This window comes from Natator depressus, chromosome 1 (assembly GCF_965152275.1).
Source record: "Natator depressus isolate rNatDep1 chromosome 1, rNatDep2.hap1, whole genome shotgun sequence".
NCBI classification, from domain to species: Eukaryota; Metazoa; Chordata; order Testudines; family Cheloniidae; genus Natator; species Natator depressus.
The window spans coordinates 226405129-226423479 of record NC_134234.1 but is presented as its reverse complement, the minus strand read 5'-3'; the positions used below and the strand labels follow the sequence as shown (position 1 = coordinate 226423479).

The window sequence follows — 18351 nt, the reverse complement described above, 5'->3', positions numbered from 1 at the left end:
TAATGCCTAAGTCCCTTTGTGGATTTAGCCCCAATTCCTTAAACCAGAGCTTAGGTGAGACTTAGGTGGGCATGAGCCTTGAACTAGCTCTCTGCACAAGGATGAATTTCAACCAATAAGGGGAGAAAGGGTCATCATGTAGGCAAGAGTAGGTGTAGTCATGAGTGACTCACCTTGTTCCCAGTCCTGAAGGCAAAACTATAACATGCAGGAGCTATTTTGTGTGCGCATCTGGCCTTTTGATACTTGACAAGGACAAAATGAACTCAAAAAGAAGACACTTTTCAGCCTGCATATGTTAATGAAACAAATGACCAAACCTCCATGCATGGAACATGTCTTTATTAAATAGGCAAGCAAGCACAGAAGTATAATGTGTAGTGCTTAATAGTCATACAGTACTAAAAATATAAAAATAGAAATAAAATTTCACTGAAAGCTGTTTCACTCACAAATATACAAGGAAAGGTGCTGTCAAGCCACATCATGCCACACCACTTGCCAATTCCTGCATTGACAGGTTATTTTCCAACAGAAGCAAAATACTAAAATCTGCTAGTCCTTCCTCACAGCTTTTGGTGAGATATACTATAGGGCTAGCAAAACGGGCCTCCTGCAGCTGAGAACTTAAAAATATAGATGTAATTAACTGAAGGATCAAAGGTACAATAATTCTGTAGAATCTCATTGTTATGGTAGCCTGCACCAGGTTAAGTATGTAACTACCCACAGGCAAATCAGGAAAATAAAAAGACTTAGAAAAAATAAACTCGAATCCTGCTTATAAATCAGACTATTAATGGCTGACAGTCAATTACTGCAACTGTATTCTGCATAAATACCATCGCTTGTGTAATACTCCCATCTGCTGGAGCATCCTTAAAATCTTTTCTTCAAGACCTGCTAGTTCATTTATGTATTTGTACCAGCATGTACATCCATCTTCAGCTTATGTCTGAACGGCTCTAAAAGTGCCAAAAATACTAAGTTCCCTCAACATCCATAATTTCAGTGAAACTTGAGGGTGCTCACAATCCAGCAGAAAGCGCTCGTTACCAAAGAGGATCATTCTCAGTGGGTGAAACTCAGACCTGTGCGGAAGACCAGCTCGTATCACAGAAACCTTGGGAGAAACTGACTCCTAACCATAGGCCCAGCACAACCCCCGTGCACCACTTACAACTCACTTACACCCTATGCTGAGGGCTTGACTGAGACTTAAGTGGGTGAACAGGCCCTTGTGATAGCCCGTCCTCTTCACAGGGATGAATTTCATTCACTCTGAATACAGCCACCTCTTATCAGACATAAGAGCATGTGTGCGTGGAGTGACAACCACAGTTATGTTTGTCTTGCAAAGTATGCCAGCGAACGGTATCCACTCAGAAATTATACAAATAATGGAAGTGCGGAAATTAAAGGAAACCCTCATCTTTATCCTTATTAATTTGGGATAGGATTGTTTTGTTCTTGACATTCCAACTATAAAAATAAATGTGACAGCTAACCCCTGAGATCATTCTAGCATACAGTTTGGTTTGGCCTTTTACTGATTTCTTTCTGAAATAATTTTTTATTTGGTTTACTGAATTTTATTTAGGTTTCCAGTGAAAAGCTTCTATAAAATACATTAAATAATCAATGTGGGGCTGAAAAAGTGTACATTCTAGTTGCATATATGATACATACCTTATACTTATATAATACATTCCATAACAGCTGAGTATTCTTGTCTTATCTATGAAATTCTTGCATGTTGACAAAAGATTAAAATATTGAAGGATAAACAGCTGTTTAGGATCAAGAATAATAGTGTTTCCTATGGTTTACTTAGATTTTGTTTGTTTTTAAGTCATGTTACACATAATAGCTACAGTAGTTTGTCCAGCAGGTAATAAACAAATGCATAAAGCACTTCTAGCTAATATTTGGATATTGTATGCATGCATTTTTTTATAAATAAAAGTCAAATGTGAGGTCACACTTTCCCATCTTCTGCTTATAAACTAAATCAAATTTCTCATTCATTGACACAGTGAAGATGTCTTTCCATAGCCCAACTCGTCCTGAAATACAGAGAAAGAGCACAAGTCAGACTGGTGACATGACGGAACACTGACTTTTCTAAAATTATGTGTCTGATCAGATGGGGTACCAGGCACCTCCTGTCAACTGCAGATTAACCTCTACTCACTTTTACTTCAATGAGACTTGTGGTGCTTAGCCTCTGCAGGAGGTGTGATTCATTTATACACCCCAATAAATCCCTTCGAAGCCCTCAAAATAGGTGCCACATTCCTTGTGCTGGCCATCTGGCCACAGTGACTTGAAGTTAAATTAGTTATTACACATGACAAGTGTCATTCTGCAAAATAATAATTTTCCCAGTACCCCGGAAGATATAATTAACTACTAGAGGGTTTTTTTAAAAATCCCCAAAGATGAAGGCTTTGAAATTGACTGAAAATGCTTAATCTGACAGTTTTTGACAAATAAATGCTGGTACTGGCTTTCCTGTGTTAAACAGGGTAGTGAGTACTATTAATAAAAACATTCTTGCAATCACAAAAATCAGGTATTGATTTCAGTTGTGCTCTAGCAACGCATATGGGACAAATACAGTACACTGTGCAACATAAAATCATACATTATCCTTTAGGTAATAAAAAAGGATTCTTCCTTTGTCTCAAAAAGAAAATTGAAGAACCTTGTTATTCCTGAATCTCTCTAATGATACCTTAGGTACAAATTACAAGTTTTATAAATGGAATGTACTATAGTGTGTTTTACTAACATCTGTTTCTCAACCATATAGACTGATAGCTTGTCAAAAAGTTACCCACCTGGTTTATCATTTGAATCATGCAACTGTGTAATTTATGATGTGATATGAAGCAAAAATAAGTAATATAGCTAATCAAAATGCTCTGCTTTCACAGCAGCTCAGGGTTTCTTCAGAGTAAAGATCAATGTGCTAAAAGAAAAAAAATTAAAGAACCAAAATAAAGCAAAATAATAAGGTAAACATAGTTGATAAATTAAAAATATTTGGAACAAATTACAGTAAACTGTGGTTACTCCTGGGGGAATTCTGCGACACACACAGGAGACCTGATGTGGTTACTCTCCTGGCGGGGGGGCGGGGCGGCAGGAGGAGGACAGGCGTGTCTAGAGGGTTCCTGGCAGATGCAGTTTCCAGCATGCCTTGAGGGAAGGAGACAGCGGTGCGCAGGAAACTTCACACAAGCCTGGGACCGAGAATCAGGCTGTTTCTCCTTCTGGATCCCTGGGCTCTGAAGGGTAGGAGGGTAGGTGTCTGGGCTGGAGTAGGGGAAAGCCTCTGGGCAAGGGGGTGCCCCAAAGCTGGGCTCAGTGGGGGAGGAAGTGCGGGTATCTGGGCTCTGGCAGGGAGGGGGTGCAGTTATCTGGGCTGTAGTACCCTGTGGCTGGGCTCTGGGGGGTAGGGGGTTCAGGTTTATTGGCTGGGGGGGGCCACAGCTGGGCTCTAAGGAGGCGGGGGGTTGGGCAGAGCTGGGGTGGGGTGTAGAGAAACAGGTACTGGGTTATCATAGGGGTTTCTTTAACTCTATTCCTGGGGGAATTTTTGTGTGTGTCTGTATTGTTACAGACATACTTACTGGCAGGTATTTTGAAATAAATTACCAAAATAATAGAAACTGGCATGATTATGCAGTGTTATTTTGACAAATAAAATTTGCAGAATTTTAAAATATTGTGCACAGAATTTTTATTTTTTGGTGCAGAATTCCCCCAGGAGCATGTGGTGTTATTGCTACCATGCTAGATCACATAAATGAACAGAGGACAAAACTGCCATTAATGAAGTTGCATTTTGAAGGAACAAAACATTGCAAAAGCCAAAAACAGCAATCAAAATGAATTCAAAATAAGGAATTTCAATAAAAAGCAGACAGCAAATAAATTAACAGGTATTTAGTTGACTACTGTAGCTCCCTCCTCTACCACAAAATAAGAGCTTATGTACAGTGCCTAGCATAAACGGGTACTGATCCCTGACTGGGGCTTCTAGGCTGTAATGTAAAGCAATAGATAATAATAACAGCAACAGAGTAGGAACACAAAAGACAGACCATCACCCTACACCTGTTCTGGATGCCATGCAGACAGGCTGGTTTACAGAGAAGCTACTGTGCCTTCCAACTGAGGAGTGCCAGGTCGTGGTGTTCTCACCACAGCCCATCTCTCTTTCCTCACAACTGCCATTCAAAAGGCCAGCAAAATCACTCTCCATAAGAGCTAGTCAGGGAGTGAGGAAGCAGCAGCACCAATGCCATGGCCCCATCCCTTGCCCCTGCTGAGCAGTTGAGCCATCGATTGGGATTAAAAGGAAGGTACCGCTGCCTTTGTCTCTCTCTGCCCTCCCCCCCGGGAAAACTGAATGGCCAGGCCAAATTCTAACTTAACTATCCTATTGTACTAAAAGGCAGTACATGAACTGGCAGAGCAATTGATGGTATCTCCGCTGTGTTTTCCCTCCAGGAGAGAGGTCACGGCTGTAAATCCCAAGCGGAAGTTAGGCTCCTAACTCCCTTTGAGGAGCAGGGTTTAGACCACACCCTTCTTTTGCCATTTCCTATTGGCTAGTTTAGGTGGCTCCTCACAATATGCTGGCTTTTGTGACTCCCATTCTTAGGCACCTAACAGTCCCCATGCACTGTATAGGGAGCCTGTGTGCCTATGTCAGGGATAAGGATTGCATTAGGTGGCAGGGTGACTAAAGTAAGGCATAGCAATGCTAAGCCGAAGTCTCTTTCGTGGATCTAGCCCTGTGTATTTTTTGCAGTGAGCTATACCGCTGACAAAGACAGAAACTGGGGGTGAGGGGGTGGGGGGAGTCCTTTAACTCGACCTGGTAACTCATGTGAAAACTACGAACTGCTTTATTTTCACTAGGATTTTACCTTGTTACTTAACTTAAGCTAAGAATGCCCCTTTTTTGCCAGTGAACACACAGTCTATGAGGTTAGTGAAAATTATTATTATACCTGTTTTCAGATAGGTGAACGGAGGCACACAAAGGCTCAAAGTCACTGAGCAAGTTAAATACAAAGCAGGGAATGGATCTCAGGAACTCTGATTCCCAGTCTGCTACTCAAATAACTGCACTGCCTCTCTACAGTATATAGGGTGTCTTTCCATGCCAGGCTTGCAGAGTAACAGATTTTTCAGATGAAAATAAGGAGCTGCCTTATGAAGACTGATCATGTGCTAATGTCATGCCAATATTCAAAAAGGCCAGTGGGATGATCCAGGTGATTGTAGTTAGCCTGATGTCAGTCCTGAGCAAAATCATTGAAAAAGCTGATACAGGATTCAGTCAATACAGAACTAAAGGAGGGGAATTAATGCCAGTCAGCATGAATTTATGGAAAACAGATCCTGTCAGATAAGCCTGTTTTCATTCTATGATGAGACTACATGTTTGGTTGATAAAGGTAACCATGTAGATGTAATATACTTACACTTTTGTAAGGCATTTGACTTAGTATGACACAACATTCTGGTAAAAAAAAATAGCACTATGCACTATCCGTAGAGCATACAAGAAATGGACTAAGAACAGGCTAACTGACAGAGCTCAAAAAGTCATTGTCAATGGCAAACCATTATTGAATAGGGATGCTTCTAGTGAGGTTCTGCAGGGATCATACTAAGCCCAATGCTGTTCAGTATTTTTATCAATGACTGGGAAGTAAAAATATAATCACTGCTTATAAAAATTGTGGCTGATACGAAGATTGCAGAGTGGTAAATAATGATGAGGACAGATAATTGTACAGAGTAATCTGTATCACTTGGTAATCTGGGCCCATTCAAACAAAATGCAAGATCACACATCCAGGAACAAGGAATGCAGGCCATACCTACAGAATGGAGATCGGTATCCTGGGAAGCAGCGACTCTGAAAAGTATTTAGGAGTCATAATGGATAAATACCGTGAGTTCCCCATGTGCTGTTGTGGCAAAAAGGGCTAATGCTATCCTTGGATGTATAAACAGGGGAGTGGTGAGTCGGAGTAAGAAGGTGAGACCAATATTGGGATCCTGTTTACAGTTCTGGTGTCCATGTTTTTACAAGGATGTTGAAAGATTGTAAAGGGTGAAGAAAGCGCCACAAAAGTGATTTGAGGGCTGGAGAAAATACTTACAGAGATTGAAAGAACTCAATCTCTTTAGCTTCTCAAAAAGAAGATTGAAAGGTAAATTGATTTGTGTGTGTAAGTACTGTCACAGGGAGAAAATACCAGGTACTACAGAGCTGTTTAATCTAGCACAGTGGTCTCCAACCTTTTTATGCTCAAGATCACTTTTTGAATCTAAGGGCAACCGAGGATTTACCCTGCCCCTTCCCCGAGGTCCCGCCCCTTCCCCAAAGCCCCACCCTGCTCACTCTGTCCCCCCCCCGGTCAATCACGCTCTCCCCCCTCACTCACTTTCACCAGGCTGGGACAGGGGGTTGGCGTTCGGGAGGGGGTGTGGGCTCTGGGCTGGGGCGTTCACAGTGTGGAAGGGGGCTCTGGGCTGAGCCTAGGGCAGGGGGTTGGGGTGCAGAGGGGGTGAGGGGTGCAAGCTCTAGGAGGGGGGTCAGGGCTGGGGCAGGGGTTTGGGGTTCAGGAGCAGGTATGGGGTGCTGGCTCTGGGAGGGGGCTCTGGGCTGGGGTAGAGTGTTGGGGTGCAGGAGGGGGCTCCAGGCTGGGGCAGAGTGTTGGGGTTCAGGAGGGGGTATAGGGTGCTTGCTCTGGGAGGGGGGTCAGGGCTAGGCCTTGGGGTGCAGGAGGAGATTCAGGGTGCAGAAGGGGTATGGGGTGCTGGCTCTTGGAGGAGGCTCAGGCCTGGGGGTTGGAGTGCAGGAAGGGGCTTGGGGTCCTGGCTCTGGAAAGGGGCGCAGGGTGAGGCTTGGGGTGCAGGAGGGGGTTCAGGGTGCAGGAGGAGGTATGGGGTGCTGGCTTTGGGAGGGGGCTGGGGTGCGGCCTCACGCTGGGCAGCACTTACCTCCGGCAGCTCCCGGTCGATGGCAGGTGCAGCGAGGCTAAGGCAGCCCCACACTGCTCCAGGAAGGGGCCAACGCGCCCCTGCAGCCCCTGGAGGGGGCATGTGGCTCCATGCGCTGCCTCTCCCTGCAAGCACTGCTCCCGCAGCTCTCCTGGCCAATGGGAGCTGTGGGCGTCGTGCCTGCAGGCAGGAGCAGCACATGGAGGGAGAGCCCTGCCCTCTCCCGGGGGCTGCGGGACTGCACTGGCCGCTTCCGGGAGTCGCATGAAGCTGGGGTAGGCAGAGAGTCTGCCTTAGCGGCAGCCACACTATGCCACCGGAGATCACGATTGACTGGGAGACCCTCTAGGATCGACCAGTCGATCGCCATCAACTGGTTGGTGACCACTGATCTAGCAGATAAAGGTATAACAAGAACCAATGGTTGGAAGCTGAAGCCTGACAAATTCAAATTAGAAATTTTTTACAGTGAGGGTGATTACCCATTGGAATAAACTACCAAGGAAAACGATAGATTCTCCATCTCTTGTTGTCTTCAAATCAAGATGTCATGCCATTCTGGAAGAGATGCTTTAGTCCAGGGGTAGGCAACCTATGGCACGCGTGCCAAAGGTGGCACACGAGCTGATTTTCAGTGGCACTCACACTGCCCGGGTCTTGGCCACCGGTCCGGGGGGCTCTGCATTTTAATTTTATTTTAAATGAAGCTTCTTAAACATTTTAAAAAACTTATTTACTTTATATACAACAATAGTTTAGTTATATATGATAGACTTATAGAAAGAGACCTTCTAAAAACGTTAAAATGTATTACTGGCATGCAAAATCTTAAATTAGAGTGAATAAATGAAGACTCAGCACACCACTTCTGAAAGGTTGCCGACCCCTGCTTTAGTCAAACACTAGTTATTGGGCTCAATGCAGCAGTAACTGGGTGAAATTCTATGGCCTGTGTTATACCAGAGGTCAGACTAGATGATCTAATCTAATGGTCCCTTCTGGCCTTAAAATGTAGTGGTTATCTTTGCTGATGCTAGATATTCACCTTCTTCTTACAACCAGGTTGTTTTGGTTGTTGGGTTTTTTTTCAATCAAATACCTCTTTTAGGGCCAAATTTATCACTTATATAAGCAGAGACAACACATTTAAAGTCAGTGGTGTTGCACCCACTTGCACCAATGCTAAAGTTGACCCAATACCGTTAAAATATTTGTTAATATGCAATGTTCATCCTGGATGTTTTTATTTTCTTTTAAATCACATTCACTCCTTCTTTGTCCCAATACTAAACAGTCAAAGTTCCTATCAGACTAATGATAATTTTCCCTCTGATGTTTCAATAACATTTTAGTGTAGATTGAATTTAAGACAATAATTTGCTAATACATCCTGTACGTTATCAATCCATCACTTATCCTTTTGTGACACCCACTTGAAGAAGTTGCTGTGTATATGACACATACCCCTGCCAACTGGAAGGGCTTCTGCATTACAGCACTGATCAATGAGTTGGTGGCAATGTTCCACCATGGATTCCAGCTGTGCTTTGTCATAAGAAACTCCCAAGAATCTCACCAGCTGCTCAACCATTGTTGCAAGGTCCTGTAAGAAAATATTTAAAAACAAGTAAAAGTCAATAGACTTCAAGATTAAATATACGAATGCAAAAAATGTGTTGAAGTAGAGTTAAGGCTGCAACCGCAAAATAGCATCCTGTGCGGCTTGTTTGCCCTTCCTGAGTGTGAAAGCTGAATCCCCCAAACTCAAATGTTGGAAAACCAGCAAATGCCAGGGGAAGAAACATAGATGCCTAGGAAACCTGAGGTGCCTGCAAGGCCTGGTGTGAGTTTTGTGGATCCAAATGGAGCCCAAACTGAGACTTCGGTGCCTAAACCTGTGACTTAGGTATCTACATCTGGTATTTAAGCGCATAAATAGCTTTGTGGATCTGGCCTTAAATCCTTATTAAGGCTCTTAAATAAATTACCTGATTTTCAAAAAGTGCTGAGAAACTTCACAGCTTACATGAAAGTCAGTGGACGCTGCTGGTGATCAATGGTTTGAAATATTAGGCCACACGTTTGGGAGTTCAAGTATGGACTCAGGAGTCTGACTTTAGACTCCCAATTTGATGAATCTGAGTCACGATCAATATCAGGCAATAGAAAATTCTTTATAATATCTGGTTTACCTTGTGCATATCTTCATACTTGAGGAAAAGTACATTGGAGTCTGTGTGATGTTCCCAGAATTCTTGCACATGCTCAAACCATGAACCATATCCTACTGCAGAGACAGAGAACATTATAACTGACGAGGAATATGATCAATATTCTTATGAGTCCCTCTTGAACAGGAACTGAGGAAAATAAGTACCTTTGAATGGCTGAAGCACTTTATACTTCCAAGGGAATTTTGTTTGTTTCTGCACTGTTTCTATTCCTAATAAGGAACATCACTGAAATAGAGTATAGTCTCCATCAGTGTTGATGAGATCTTAACACCTTCACAGAGAGCTGATTTGCCCTAAAGGCATGTTATTATGGCTCTGCATTCAATGCAAAAGGCCACCGTGTTGCATGATGAGCACTCTTTTGAGATCAATAATACTGATGCATTGCTCATGAGTAGAAAGGGAGCCAGCAGAAAAAACGTGCCTGTAGATTCCCAATCACTATGCATATTACTGAATGGGAATGAGAGGACATTCCTGCAGTTTACATGTCACACTGCAGTCCACTTTCCTTTCACTTGGCTACACTCTGCAGAACATAGCTTCGAGGGAGAGTAGTGTAGATGGTCTAAGAAACCATTATCCACATTTGATAAAAGATTCCTCCTCACTGCATTCCTATGTGCAATGCAATTTCTAGGGTCAACATTTTATTTCTTACTTAAGAAAGTAGTGAGGAAATGGCCCTATACATCCAAATGTTGTTCTGGAAACAAAAGTGAAAATCAAAAATAAAAATCTATAACCAGGAAATTCTACATACAGTTAAATCTTTCCCCTCCCCAGTGCCCCAAAATCTAAATTTACTGTCTTGTTTCTGTTGCTTTTAAATTGTCTAGGAGCACTTCTGCTCATCCAAAAGAATATCAGTACTTAGGCCCAGAACTTTATCTCACTTACACTTGCGTAAATCCAGAATACATCCATTGACTTCAGTCAATGTACACCAATGTAATAAAGATCAGACACTGGTCCCTACAATCTGAGAAAAAAATGTCTTTTGCTGCAAATATTATCAGAAGAAAATATATTTGGGTACACCATCCAGACAAAAATACATTCTGAAAATTTGTTAATTTATCAGTTTGTCATCTATCATAATTTCTAATGAGTACTTCAAATCATCAAGAAGTAGGATCTGTGCAAAACAGGCGAACATTTTTCCACTTTTTGCACAAAACGTCTTGTCATCTGACTATGGGCAATTTTCTTTTCAAATTATGTTTTTCCATGAATTCAACAAAGTATACAAAATAAGAAAATATTCCACTTCTGAACTTCGCATTTCTAATTTAGTAATGGGCTCATTTTTACTTCACAAAGGGGCCTGTTTTCATGTGAAAATTCACAAAACACAGGTCATTTTCCAGCAAAACACACCCATTTTCAATGTATATAACAGTATGTGAAAAATTGGCATTTTGAGCTCTTTCTGTTGTTATGACTATTTCACACGCCTCTAAATGTGTGTTTATATTAGGTCTACAAATTGGCGAAGCAAAAAATGTCACACAGGATAGCTCAATGCCGGCTGCTCCTAACCCAAGCCGGGTGGATTTGATGGTGCAGAGCAGCAAGCATTTAAGATAGTGTTGACAGGTTACCATTATCTTATATGAGGAAAGCCTCTCAAATCTTCAGGGGATGATGCTACAGAATGAGGCGGTTCTCTGACTTCATCCCCATGCCCTGAAACTAAAGAGGCACCATGAAGAGAAGGTGTGTGGAGGGGTTTCTACAGGGCCAGGATGGGAGAGGGATGGAGGGAGAATGATGTCATGTTGGCTCAGTCCTCTTCCTCCAGAAAAACTTTGGCCAAAGGAGCAGGTTTTCTTCCCCTTTCATTCCCTCCCAGGGAAAAAAACTGAGGGCATGACATGGTCCTTAGTTAAATGTATTACACTATAAAAGGCCCCATTTGCACAGTTATAGGAACATAGAAAGTGTTATAATGTTTTACTGACTCTGTGATGGTGGGTTAAATCACATACCTGGGGCAAGATAACTGAACTAGCTTGAGTTTAAAGCACTCAGGGCTTGTCTACACTGGCAATTTACAGCACTGCAACTTTCTCATTATGGGGTGTGAAAAAACATCCCCCCTGAGCGCAGCAAGTTTCAGCGCTGAAAAGCGCCAGTGTAGACAGTGCCCCAGGGCTGGGAGCTGCGCCCCTCATGGAGGTGGTTTTTTTAGAGCGCTGGGAGAGCTCTCTCCCAGCGCTCTGGCATGACCACACAAGCCATGTTAAAGCGCCGCTGTGGCAGCACTTTAGCGATGCCAGTGTAGACTAGCCCTAACTGCCCGGAGCTAGAGATTTTTGTGTGTGGATGGGAGTCAGGTTTGGGGCAATACTCAAGTCATACTTTGAGCTAACAATGCAGTATAGACAAGCCCACAGAAACTGCCATCGTGAAACAAGCCAATAGTCCATCTTGTCTGGGTATCTTGTTTCCTACAGTGGCCAGAACCAGATATTTCAGAGGAAGGCATAAAACCTCCATAATACCCTTAATTTTACGATAGCACAATGTAGCTACGGTGTGCTTCACTGCAGATAGGCTGAAGGGTATTCCCACATAGTGCCTGATCCCTTCTTCTTGACTATGACAAAAACTTTCAGTCTTAGCTTGGTCCAATCCTGTGAGGAGCAGAGTGACTCCCCAGAGGTGATGAGTGCCATCAACATCCACTGAAATCAACAGGAGCTGAGGATGCTTGGTAATTCCCACAAGGCACCTGGCACATTGCAGGATTAGGCCCTGATTGACCTCACTGGGAGTTTTGCCTGAGTAAGCTGCTGCAGGACTGAATCCATAGTGCCCAATACTGCAGTCTGTGCAATTGTTTAGATAACATGATGACAGTTTGCATCTACATGGAGAAATTCTACAGTCTGAATCCATCCATTAAAAATCAGTTGGCAGTGCCCATGAAGCAACTAAAATATCACCAGAAATATAATCATATACAGTATTATAATAATAATATATAGAATGCAGAGGTAAAAATAAATGGATAATAGATTGCATCATGCACAGAGAAAAGTTCCTTACACTTGTCATTCATAAACCTTCGACAGAATTCTTGAAATGTTCCTCTGTAGCTCATGGTTCTTAGGGAGCGGTGAAACTGGTAATAGGACACTACCAGGTCTTTGGGGTTGCGAGCCATGTATATTACCTACGAAAGTGAAAACAATTCATGGTATTAAAAGCATATTTCCTTCACTTCGCAAACCATGCAAGCACCAGTGGGTGGTACAGCTAATCAAACACCAATTCATTTTTACCTTGGAATCGCCATTATGGAGGTCTGAAGGCAAAAACCGATATGGTAGGTGGCTTTTTATGAGGCGAGGAGATGTGAGCTCCTAAAAGAAAATGGAAGCAGAAAACGTTTCTCACTGCAGATAAGTTGGCTGGCATTTCTTTCTAAATTGTCAAATGTAAAGTATCCTTACTGCACTGCTTTACATTCACAAACTCACTGCTCAAACTAACGAGGATTCGGGGCGAAGAATTTGATTACAGTTTTCCATTTGTTTCCAAACGTCAAAAGTTAAGATAATGAGACTTTGCAGCAATTGGTCATTTCCAAATCTCTTACCTTCTTTTTACCAACGGATTTTTCAAGATGAGGAGTGGGATTTTCTAAAGCATTTTGAGTCTGGCTAATTCTGCTGCCATTTAAGTTAATGTCAATGAGAGCAGAGTTAGCTGGACATGGAGCACTTTGCAAATCCCACCCTAAATTTCTTCACCAACATTTTTCTTTATTTCACTCATGCACTTTAAAGTACATTCAGAATTAGGCCCAGGCAAAGCACTCAATCAAATGATTTATCAGTGTTGGGTCAATATTTTAAAAACAGAACATTTTAAACTTTGAGACAGTTACTGTATTGTTACTTGAATAAGCTACTGGCAGTTAAAATCATAGGGATTTATATTTTATAGAGGTGTTACCTGCAATGTAGCTCTCTGTATGCAATCTAACACTAAGCTCGTTCACTATTATTATTTGTATTGTGGTAGCTCCTAGGAACCCTGTTCATGGACCAAGACCTCATTTTGCTAGGTGCTGTACAAACATAACAAAAAGATGGTCCCTGCCCTAAAGAGCTTACATTCTAAGGCCACATCTACACTACAGGTGCTAGTGGTGTAGCTACAGCACCAGCTATGCCACTGGAACCCCATAGTGCAGACTGAGACTACAGCGATAGAAGGGGGTTTCCCTAATGGTGTAGGAACTCCACCTCCCTGAGTGATGGTAGCTAGGTTGATAGAAGCATTCTTCCATGGACCTAGCTGTATCTACACTGAGGGTTAGATCAGCACAGCTACTGCATTGCGGGGATTGAATTTTTTACACCCTTGAGCACCATATCTATGTTAACCTAAGTTTTAAGTGTAGACCCCTAGACTTTAAGGTCAGAAGGGACCATCCTGATTGTGTAGTCTGACCTTCTGCACATTACAGGCCACAGAACCTTGCCTACCCACTCCTGCAATAGACCCATAAGCTCTGACTGAGTTACTGAAGTCCTCAAATCATGATTTAAAGACTTCAAGTTTCAGAGAATCTGCCATTTACACTAGTTTAAACCTGCAAGTGACCCGTGCCCCACGCTGCAGAGGAATGTGAACACCCGCCCTCCCTGCCGAGAGACTCTGCTAATCTGAGCTGGGGGAAAAATCCTTCCCAACCTCAAATATGGCGATCAGTTAGATCATGAGCATTTGGGCAAGCCCCATTAGCCTAGACACCTGGGAAAGAATCCCCTGTAGTAACTCAGAGCCCTCACCAGCTACTGTCCCATCACCGACTGTTGGAGATAGTCGCAGATTGGCTACATGCTATTGTAGACAGTCCCATCATACCATCCCCTCCATAAAATTTATCATGCTCAGTCTTGAAGCCAGTTAGGTTTTTTGTTCCCCTTGGAAGGCTGTTCCAGAACTTTACTCCTTTGATAGTGAGAAACCTTAATCTAATTTCAAGTCTAAACTTGCTGATGGCCAGTTAATATCCATTTGTTCTTGTGTCCACATTGGCGCTTAACTTAAATAACTCCTCTCCCTCCCTGGTATTTATCCCTCTGATGTATTTATAGAGAGCAATTGTATCTCCCCCTAACCTTCTTTTGGTTAGGCTAAACAAGCCAAGCTCTTTGATTCTCCTCTCATAAGGTATGTTTTCCATTCCTCTGATCATCCTAGTAGACCTTCTCTGCACCTGTTCCAGTTTGAATTAATCTTTCTTAAACATGGGAGACCAGAGTTTCAGTCAGTATTCCAGATGAGTCTGAACAGTGCCTTGTATATTGGCAATAACACTTCCCTATCTCTACTGGAAATATCTCACCTGATGCATCCTAGAACTGCATTAACCTTTTTCACGGCCAAATCACATTGGCAGCTCATAGTCATCCTGCAATCAACCAATACACTCAGGTCTTTCTCCTTCTCTGCTGCTTCCAACTGAGAAGTCCCCAGTTTACAACAAAAATTCTTTTTGTTAGTCACTAAGTGCATGATCTTGCACTTTGCACTATTAAATTTCATCCTATTTCTATTACTCCAGTTTTCAAGGTAGTACAAATCTTCTTGTATGATATTCCTGGCCTCCTCCGTATTGGCAATATCTCCCAACTTCGTATTGCCCAACATCCGCAAATTTTATTAGCACATTCCCACTTTTTGTGCCAAGGTCATCAATAAAAACATTAAATAAGATTGGTCCCAAGACTGATCTCTGAGGAACTAGAAACCTACCCCCAGCCTGATAGTTCATCTTTCAGTATGACCTGTTGTAGTCTTCTCTTTAACCAGTTCCTTATCTACCTTTCAATTCCCAAATTAATTCCCATCTTCTCCAATCTAACTAATAATTTCCATGTGGAACTGTATCAAATTCCTTACTGAAATCCAGGTATGTTAGGTCTACTGCATTTCCTTTGTCTAACAGACCAACCCCAAGTCACTAGTCCTCATAACCACTTCTCAAAGGTGCAGATGGCATTTCGTGCAAAATATTCTGTACTCCCCAAACCACCGTAGAGACATCCAGGTGTTTGTCTCTCACCCACTCCTGGCAGAAACTTTTATGCAGATCCAGCAAGGGGAAGGAGAAGCTAGGGAACAAACCAGAGCTACCTGATTTGAGTCACCTTTACTTACATAAGCAAAGGGAAGAACTGGGCCTTTTATATTCAGGGCACCCGCATCAAAGGCATTTAGGTCACCAAGTAACATATTTAAAAACATAACAAAGTACAATAAAATATTTTTAAAAATAATAAACCAATGAAATTCTGAATCATTAAAATAAATTGAGCAGGTCAAGTGACAAAAAGGACAAAAAATGGGATGGAAGGGAATGATAATAAATATGGGGATAAACAAAAAAGCACCTGAATGCGGAAAGACTTTCAGTGAAGTCAACTGTACCTTGATGATGTCCAGACCAGGCTGAGGATACTCTAGCACTGGAAGCTGTTCATCTATATTCATTAATCCAATCTCATCAGGGTCAGCTCCCTGACTCACTAGATATACCACTTCCTGTAGCAAGCCTGTGCCTCCAAAGATAAATCAAACAACAAAAGAGAAGATATTGTATTATAATCCTTATTTAAACAGAAACACCTGAAAGCAAAGACCTAAACATACAAATAATAATAACTATGTCCTTAAAAGTTTTCTGAAAACTAATATCTAGAGCTACTGTAAGTGCTAATGATATTGGATCTATCCCTCCAGCTGTGTTTTAAACATAAGATCTTCTTCCCTGTAAAATGTCCAAGTTATTTCCTTGAGTAATTTAAATGTAAATATTTAAATATAAATAGTTTCCCAGCATCTTTAATCTCATAGCATTTTACCCACATTAGTGAAAATTCACAGCATAAATGTGAGGTAGGTAAATATTATATCCATTTTAGAGATGAAGAATTGAGGTACACAGAGATTGTCCAGGGTCACACATCAGTAATGGGAACAGACACCCTTTCCAGTTCTAAATATTAGGTAACACTACCACTTTGTATGCACACTGCGGTCTTATGTAGAGTAGAGTTTTTGATCTTGTTGTAACTTGAGAATTTACTGATTCTCAGTTAACTCATATTAACTACACAGGAACAACTTGTTCCTGGACACAAAGGTTTGTTGCTGGTGGTGGTTCACCCTCGTCAATTAATTTGAGTACAATAGGACCAAAAACTCTAATCTAGATAAGGGTTGAAAGCATTGGCCCTTCCTCTTGCAGAGAAGACGCTCTCTGACGTTAGAACTGAAATGGTGGCTGGAAAGGTCCAAAATTGGACGCCCTTAAACCTTATCTTTTGGTTGGCAATCAGTGCAATGTTCTATCAAATGGAATGGAACAGGTCATTTTCAACATATCAGGAAACTTAGTGAATTCTCAATTAGGATTTCTTAATCCCAAATTAGGTGAAAAAAAAAATCTCAACCCCACCACTGCTGCACTTTAAGAGGTTGTTCAGTAAATGCGTGAGTGCAGCTGGTATGAAATCACAGCCTGGGAGGCACATTTCTGGGAGTTGCTTTCCAGAGTGAGCCCTGTAAATGTTAAGACTGATGAGACCCATTTCACCAATTTACCTGCCAGCTGAGTTCAGGGTAATTAGAATGACTCGGAAGAAGTTCCTTTATATTATAACACCTCTGTCAGTGACCCGACTTATGCTCCATTTATATCATCCCTTCAAACTCTTCACTCCGCTCCGCATTCTAAAGCGCAGCAGGTATTTTTATATATTAAAATTAATGTACATACGGCACTTCCTTATTAGTCCTTGTTACTCCGTGAGCACCTCACTTTTCCTTATTAAACATTTCGGACACAAGACATCCTGATCCTCTGTAATTTATTTCTGCTTTCTAAATTCCACTTGCAAAGAAAGATGCTGTTACAGCAACCTCAATCCATAAGGAGAAAATGTGTACCTGTTCAGGGATCAACATTAGCACTGGAGCTTTGTATACGACTGTCATCTCCAGCTCAGCTGCTCTCCATACAAACAAGAAGTTACATTCATAGTACTCAGGTGCGTTTGGATTGGTGGCGTTAGCGGCAGGGACGGATGGAAACTTGAACTCTGCTGCAGGCTCCCTGTTGACTTTGTGGTTAGCCAATCAGATAACTAAGGAGAGATAACTCCCATATGGTACCCTCTGTGGCTGCTGGTGTAGAGCCACTCCTGAAGGAGCCAGGCTGCTAGGGGAGAAGATGACCAGCAAGCCACTCTGCCACCATGGCACTCTCAAGTTCTACATAGATCTTGCACCATCCACTGGTGTAGGAGGTTATGCTTCCTGCCTCTTCCCTGATGGGGTGGGTCAGCAAGCCACACTCTCCCATGGAACAATGAAAAGGGAAATCTGAATTTTAAAAAATCAGTGTTTTCTGCCCCATATATCATATGGGTTTTTTTCCCACACATAGGAGAAAATATGCTCTTAGCAACTCACATGTCCTCAAATTGTCTGCTAGGCATCTGCAAGAAATGTATCAGAAGTAGTTAGCTGTTTAGAAAGATTATTCTGGATACCACAGGGAGGGAAGTCTGGTGATTGTGTGCAGTGCAGACACTCAACAGTGCTTAGGCTAGCACATAAAAGTGAGAGGGTGGATCAAATTGGTGAATTTCAATAATAATAATCAACACTTCTGCAGTGCTATACAACTTCACACCACCCTTCACACACCAACTGTCCTCATGACATACCTATCCCTGTCTTACAGATGAAAAAATGGAGACAGAGAGGTCAAGTAGTTTGCCTCCAGCTAAGCATAAAACTCAGAAGTCCCTGGCCCCCAGGCTTACATTCAGGACATTGAACCATGCTTCTTTCTGTCATGAACATTCTGCTGTTTTTCATCTTACCTTTCCAGGTGCTGGGCCTGAGTCTCATTCACACCAACACTCATTTACACTGCTCTGGTCTTTCAGGACCTCAGGGTTAATGAGAATTAGGTCCCTTTTATTTAAGGGAAAACTTGCTGCTAACTCCGAGGTCTTCCTCTTCCTTGGCCCTAATCCAGCACTACCTC

General features: G+C 42.2%; 1 protein-coding gene across 2 annotated transcripts in view; it reads right to left on the bottom strand.

Annotated features, from left to right (window-relative positions):
• Positions 1-415: 415 nt before the first annotated feature.
• SULT4A1 (sulfotransferase family 4A member 1) overlaps positions 416-18351 on the bottom strand; it is a 38929-nt gene continuing 20993 nt past the window's right edge. The window contains exons 2-7 of one of the 2 annotated variants that reach the window (XM_074936729.1): positions 15723-15853; positions 12560-12640; positions 12324-12450; positions 9228-9322; positions 8500-8638; positions 416-2066 (exon numbers count right to left, since the gene is read on the bottom strand). In XM_074936729.1, coding sequence (XP_074792830.1) covers positions 1954-2066; positions 8500-8638; positions 9228-9322; positions 12324-12450; positions 12560-12640; positions 15723-15853 — 686 coding nt within the window. In that variant the 3' untranslated portion in view covers positions 416-1953. The remainder of the gene's footprint in view (positions 2067-8499; positions 8639-9227; positions 9323-12323; positions 12451-12559; positions 12641-15722; positions 15854-18351) is intronic. The other variant, XM_074936738.1, reaches the window with a different exon arrangement.